The sequence below is a fragment of the Microcaecilia unicolor genome, chromosome 11 (genome assembly GCF_901765095.1).
Source record: "Microcaecilia unicolor chromosome 11, aMicUni1.1, whole genome shotgun sequence".
Taxonomy (NCBI): domain Eukaryota; kingdom Metazoa; phylum Chordata; class Amphibia; order Gymnophiona; family Siphonopidae; genus Microcaecilia; species Microcaecilia unicolor.
In genome coordinates, this window is record NC_044041.1 from 90762352 (window position 1) to 90768887 (window position 6536).

The following is a 6536-nucleotide window of genomic DNA, read 5'->3' on the forward strand; positions in this document are numbered from 1 at the left end:
ATTTACATCCCACTCAAACATGATCTAAACGAAATTACCAATGAAATCAACCAAAGCCTACAAATCATGCACTCCTGGGCAGATGCATTCCAGCTGAAACTAAACGCAGAGAAAACACAATGTCTTGTACTCACCTCACAACAAAAACTACTCCTCCACAATAACCACACCATACTGTTCTCTCCCCATCGCACAAAATCTAAAAATTCTTGGAGTTACCATCGACCGAAACCTTACACTTGATACTCACGTGAAGAACACAACGAAAAAGATGTTCTACTCCATGTGGAAACTCAAAAGAGTAAAACCTTTCTTCCCGAGATATATTTTCCGTACCCTGGTACAGTCAATGGTAATAAGTCATCTAGACTACTGTAATGCACTGTACGCTGGCTGCAAAGAACAGACTATCAAAAAACTCCAAACAGCCCAGAATACCGCCGCCAGACTCATATTTGGAAAAACGAAATATGAAAGTGCAAAACCACTAAGAGAGAAACTTCACTGGCTCCCACTCAAGGAACGTGTTGCGTTCAAGATCTGCACGATTGTACACAAAATCATTCAAGCAGACACCCCAATCTACATGCTAAGCCTTGTGGACTTGCCTCCCAGAAATGCCAAAAGATCATCCAGCAATTTCTCAATCTGCACTTCCCCAGCTGTAAAGGACCTAAATACAAGCTGATACACACCACCACCTTCTCCTAAGCACGTAGTGTGGAATGCACTACCTACAGACCTGAAAGCTATCGACGAAATAAATAACTTCCGCAAATCCCTGAAGACACATCTCGTCCACAAGGCCTACAAAGAAAACACATAGCCTTACAAACTACCTCACCAATCCACACAGTTTATTACAGTCCACCTCTATCCGCCTAATACCTTCTCTCTCCCTTACCTAATCTCTGAACAGTAATAATTGTATCTGTTATTATGGAATAACTATGTCATAACCAAACTCTGTAAGCCACATTGAGCCTGCAAATAGGTGGGAAAATGTGGGATACAAATGCAATAAATAAATAAATAAATAAATCCTAGGACCACTTGTTCAACAGGCCTGCCTCCTGTACAGGTATGTCTTGGAGATATGTAAATATGTCTCCCTTATTCTGCCTTTCCTCCAGAGTATACATATTTAGATCTGTAAGCATGTCTCTATATGTTTTATGACAAAAAGACAGCACAGACCATTTTTGTGGTCACCCTCTGGACTAACTGAACCCTACTTATATCTTTTTGAAGGTGTGATTTCCAGATTTGCTCACAGTACTCCAAATGAGGTCTCAGAGACATACAGAAGCATTAACACCTTTTTCCTGCTGACCAATCCTCTCCCTAGCACACAATTATCCTTTGTCAAGGTCATTTCTACTTGTCTGGCTACTTTAAGATCATCAGAATCTATCACCTCCAGACCCCATTATTCTTTCATGCACAGTACTTTACCCTCTATACTGCACTGCAGCCAAAGTGTGATCCTGCATTTTTTTTTCAACCTTAGATCTTAACTGTCAAATTTGAAATCAGTTGTTTTCAACTTGGGCCCCAGGGACCATCTGAGCAGTTTTTCAGCTATCCACAGTGAATATGCATGAGAGATTAACTTGCACTGTCTCCACTGTATACAAATATCTCTAAAGCATATTTCACTGTAGATACCTGAAAAATTGATTGCCCAGGAGGTCCCAGAGCACTGTTCTAGACCATTCTTTAATCTTTACTAGATCCCTCATGTTTTCCATACCCTCTAGGATAGTGGTTCTAAACCCAGCCCTTGACAGACACCCAACCAGTAAGTTCTTAGGATCTCCACAGTGAATAGGTTTATATATAACAGAGGCAGAGCATGTGTATCTCATACCTAATCATTGTGGAAATCCTGAAAATATGACTGGCTGGGTGTGTCCTAAGGAATGAGTTGAGAAAACCTGTTCAAGGTCAGTATTTAGTGCTGGAAAAATTGTAGAAACTATTATAAAGAATAAAATTACTGAACACATAGATGAACACCGCTTAAAGGGACAGAGTCAACATGGATTCAACCAGGGGAAACTTAGCCTCACCAACTTGCTACATTTCTTTCAAGGTGCGAATAAACACGTGGATAAAGGTGAACCAGTTGATGTAGTGTACCTAGATTTTCAGAAAGCTTTTGACAAAGTCCCCCATAACAGATTCCTAAGAAAATTTTAAAAAAAACATATGATAGGAGGCAATGTTCTGTGGTGGATTGAGAACTGGCTTAAAAGATAAGAAACAGTAGTGTTAAATGGCCAATTCTCTCAAAAGAAGAAAGTGAACAGAAGAGTGCCCTATGGATCTGTACTAGAACCAGTGCTTAATATTTGTATGTGCTCTGGAAATGGGAATGATGAGTGGGGGAAAGGGTATGGGACTTGATAATCACCTGTCTGTGGTTACAATCAAAGAGGTTTACATATTATATACAGGTACACTATTCGAAGTTGTTAAATCGCATGTGATCTGTCAGAAATTGAAGGAGGACTTTAGGAGATGAAAAGACTGGGCATCCAAATGACAGATTAAATTTAATGTGGACAAGTGCAAAGTGATGCACTTGGGAAGAACAACCCAAAAAATGGCTAAATGATATCAAGTTCCACATTAAGAAACCACCCAAGAAAAAGATCTGGGTGTCATGAACAATACATTGAAATCTGCTGCTCAGTGAATGGTAAGGTTAACATGAGGAAAGCTTATTCCTGAGGTTGAGTAGAATGACACCTCTGACCTGGCTTGGCCACTGTTAGAAGCAGAATACTAGACTAGATGGCTCTTCAGTCTGATCCAGTACAGCAATTCTTATGAATATGCATTTCAAGGAGGCAGTGCATGCAATATTAATTGCATGCACTGAAAATCTGACCGGCTGGGTGTGCCTCAAGGATTGGGTTGACAAGCACTACTCTAGGGTGGCAGATTTTATCATCCACAAAAAGGCAACCCCATCCTGACAGCCCTTCTGCAATTTACAAAACATCCTGAATAGAACCCTATTGGCAGCCAGCACAGACTGCACAGATGAGAGAGAAGCCCTATCCCACTTTGACCTCCACAGAATCATCCTGGTTACCTCTACAAATCTGTCCACACATTTTTTTTTGACTGACGAAAATCTTTTTGTTTTAAACCCATTACCTGCTAGTTTTATGGAATGATTTATGGAATGGTCCCAAGTTCTAGTATTGTTTGATACAGTTATATTCTGTATCTGTAAAAAGGACAGCGCACAACAAGAAAAAACTAGCACAAGATTTTCCCAGTTTCTCATAAGCCCATCACCACCTGTACATAATAGGGTGCCATGGTAAAATGTAAATATTTACCCTACTGAGGCAATATTATATATGAACAGACTTAAAATGCCACAGGTGTTTTTGCAGCACTTCAAAACTAGTTACCAAACTCATAAATATACACATGCCATAACAGGCCCAATCTGGTCATTAGCAGATACCCAGCAGATCCCAATAGAGAGATCCCTTCCTGCTAATCACTCCTTGCCAAGTCTACCTTGAACAACAGACCTACCAGAAAATTGTGTCTAAGCTTTATTTCATGACACCTACCAACCACACTAATTAATAACATTTGATCTCCTCTAAACACTACCACTTCTATAAGAAATACCCCCAAAAGCTATAAAAATTCAACTCACCCCCCCCCCCCCAACATATTTATTAATGAAGACAGCTGCTATCAAATAAGGCATCCTCAGGTAACCTGTTGAAGTTAAACATGCATTTTGAACTTTAGATAATCAGTAATAATGCAAGCAAGATTAGAGAGAGACTTTACCCTGCTTCAGTGCAATGGTGTATCTAGTGTCCATATTGAACGCTTTAAGGGGCAATTTTCTAAAGCTTACTTTACACATGGAGAAGGACCTTTATAAATTCTGCATAAGTACACAAGAGAAAAGTATGCTGTCAAAAAACTATGTGCACTTTTAAGCAGATCACATGTAACTCCCAGGGGAGTAGTATGGTTAGAATGGCGACGAGTTGTACCCTTGCATTTTATAAAATACAAAGGTGCCTCAAGCATAGATTTACACATGATTTGATTATTTGTATTTATAGAACAGCAATAATATTAAGCTTTTTTAGGGGAAGAAGAAATAAAATACAAGATCTACTGTACTCTCAAGGTAGATTCAGACAACAGATTTTAAATCCTAATGAATCCAAAGCCAAAGTCTCTGTCTGCTGTTCAAACTGCATTCCAGCCTCACCACCCAAATAACCTTTGAACCTAGAAATGTAAGCTTCAACATTTGCCTTTAATTCCATGTCCATCCCTAAAATAAGGCAGACAAACGGTCTCTAAACTTCTCATTGGTGCTCAATAGCATATCTTCCCCAACAACTAAACTCATTGTCTGTTCTTTTGTATTTATTTTTAAGAGGCCTTCTGGACATGCTCCCATGGTCTTTATAAAGGCAAAACACTTTCACTTCCTAGAAGCTCAGATTTTCCAGTTTCTTTGAGCTGTATCCTGAGGTAAAAAGGCAGATGCTTTTTATTTGTTCACCGCTTCTCCAACCTCACAAGCTTAAGAAGCTTTGTTAAACTGTGGCCAGTGCTTCCTGAATCCTGTTAAGCTGTGTTTTTTCTGTGGGGCACCACTGTCACACATTCTTCCACAAGCACATGAAAATGCTCAACTGCAGACCTCTCCACCCCCTCTTTTCTCTGCTTCTGCCTAATTTCTGTAAACAAGCATCTGCAAGCAGGATTTGCACATCCTACAAAGACAAAAGAACACACTTAAAATGTCAAGATTTTGTTCACTTATCTCGATGATCCCTGCCTTCCTCGGACATACGATGTGCACTGCAGGCCATGTTTCTGATTTTTTTCCAAACACAAAAAATAATTTAGAGAGTAGATCACACTATGCGGGGTATGGCTTATATTTGAACTGCTTAGAGGCAGTCAACGTGAGCAGCAAAAGTTGTGTTTTATTTTTATTTTTTTAAATCTCCAAATAAAGGAATGTGTTTCTGCTTACTCCACAATCGAGGTCGTCTGTGTAATAAACGGAGGCTAAGTTTAGATTTTGAGAAGGGTAAGGCCATACTTTGTCGGATCAGTTTTCTCTGTACAAACAGATTCATCCTTACCCTACACTGATTCTGCTCTTGCCCTGTGAGAAGCTACCAGATGTCCCTCCTGTGTGGGAGGCGGCCAATCCTGCACTCCTTTGCCTCTCCCGAAAAGTTTATGCAGGCTTTCGCTGGCTATAGGGTTAACAGTGCGTTTCCATGGGAGCTACATGTTACTTCTCAACCCACCCTTCTCCACAAGGGCCTCCTCACCTCCACCCTCAACAAAGGCCAGTAACCGTCTCTTTTTCCTCCACTCACCCTCTGATTTCCCCTCCTCCAAAATATCCCCGTCCTCCTCTACCTTCAACAAATGCTCCTACATTTCCTCCCTCCTCAAAATATGCTCATTCTCCCCCATACCTACTTTTCTTCCCTCCCGTCTTCTAAGTGCCCCAATCTTCCCTCATCCTTCAACAAATGCCCCTCCCTCCGTTCCTCAAATACCCCGAACCTCTATCTTCAACAATTGTCCCTCCCTCCCTCTTCAAATACGCCACCTCCCCTCCCTCCCTCTTCTTCCATTCTCGTTAGTGTTCTGAAAGTACCCGTTATCCTCTTCTCCAGATGCTCCTACCACCCCCCCTCCCCAACCATGTCCTCAAACTACTCCCTATCCTCTCTTTCATTTGAAAATGTCCCGAGTCTAACAAATACTCCCCCTTCAGCCACCTCCCTTCCCCCACTGCCGGCGGAAAGTTGTGTGAGAAGCAGAGGGAATCGTCACCCCCGCCGCTCTCCTCACCCTTTCCCTTACCCGTCACTACCACCGCCTTCTTCTCCGGCTCCATCGCTCGCGTTGCCGGCCCCGCCGCCGCCTTCTACCGCGCAGTGTCCCTGGGGGGCGGGGCACGCGACAAAAGCCCCCAGAACCAGCCGCCACTACCGCCGTCTGCCGCCGAACCTCCTCGAGCCGGGAGACTCGGGAGGAGCGAGCGAGAGCGCGCGTTCAGTCCCCGCCCCTCCCCCCAGCAACTGCGCAGAGAGCGACCTAACGTCACCAGGGCACGCAAAATGCCAGGCCGCTCCCCCCAAATGCAGAAAGAAACGCGTCAGCTCAGCTGCCAGGTTCACGTGACTCGGGGCGGTGGGTGTGAGTGATGATGATTGTTCGCTTTCTTTCTTCGCGGTTTTCCAAGACCGGAGTACAGGGGCAGGGGCACACCTTGTAGCTATGGACCCTAAAGTGATTTTGGAGTCCTGGTCAATAAGGATCGTGGGTTTTCTAATCACCTATATCCAGTGCTTTTTTTTTTTAGGGGGTACTGAGTATCGGCACCTTTTCCATTGTCTGCTAAAATTGACCCATGGTCTCCAAGTTTTAATGAAAGAGCTTAGTCTCTACACACCAATTCTGCCTTGTCATAGGTTCTGTGACTGGTTGCAGGGGGCCTGGCT

The 6536-nt window shown here is 42.8% G+C and overlaps 1 protein-coding gene across 2 annotated transcripts in view; it reads right to left on the reverse strand.

The window, feature by feature from the left end:
* PGPEP1 (pyroglutamyl-peptidase I) overlaps positions 1-6091 on the reverse strand; it is a 100352-nt gene extending 94261 nt beyond the window's left edge. Inside the window, exon 1 of one of the 2 annotated variants that reach the window (XM_030220164.1) lies at positions 5896-6091. In XM_030220164.1, the coding sequence (XP_030076024.1) occupies positions 5896-5929 (34 nt within the window). In that variant the 5' untranslated portion in view covers positions 5930-6091. Of the gene's footprint in view, positions 1-5505; positions 5525-5895 lie in introns of those variants that run through there. The other variant, XM_030220165.1, reaches the window with a different exon arrangement.
* Between the last annotated feature and the right edge of the window lie 445 nt (positions 6092-6536).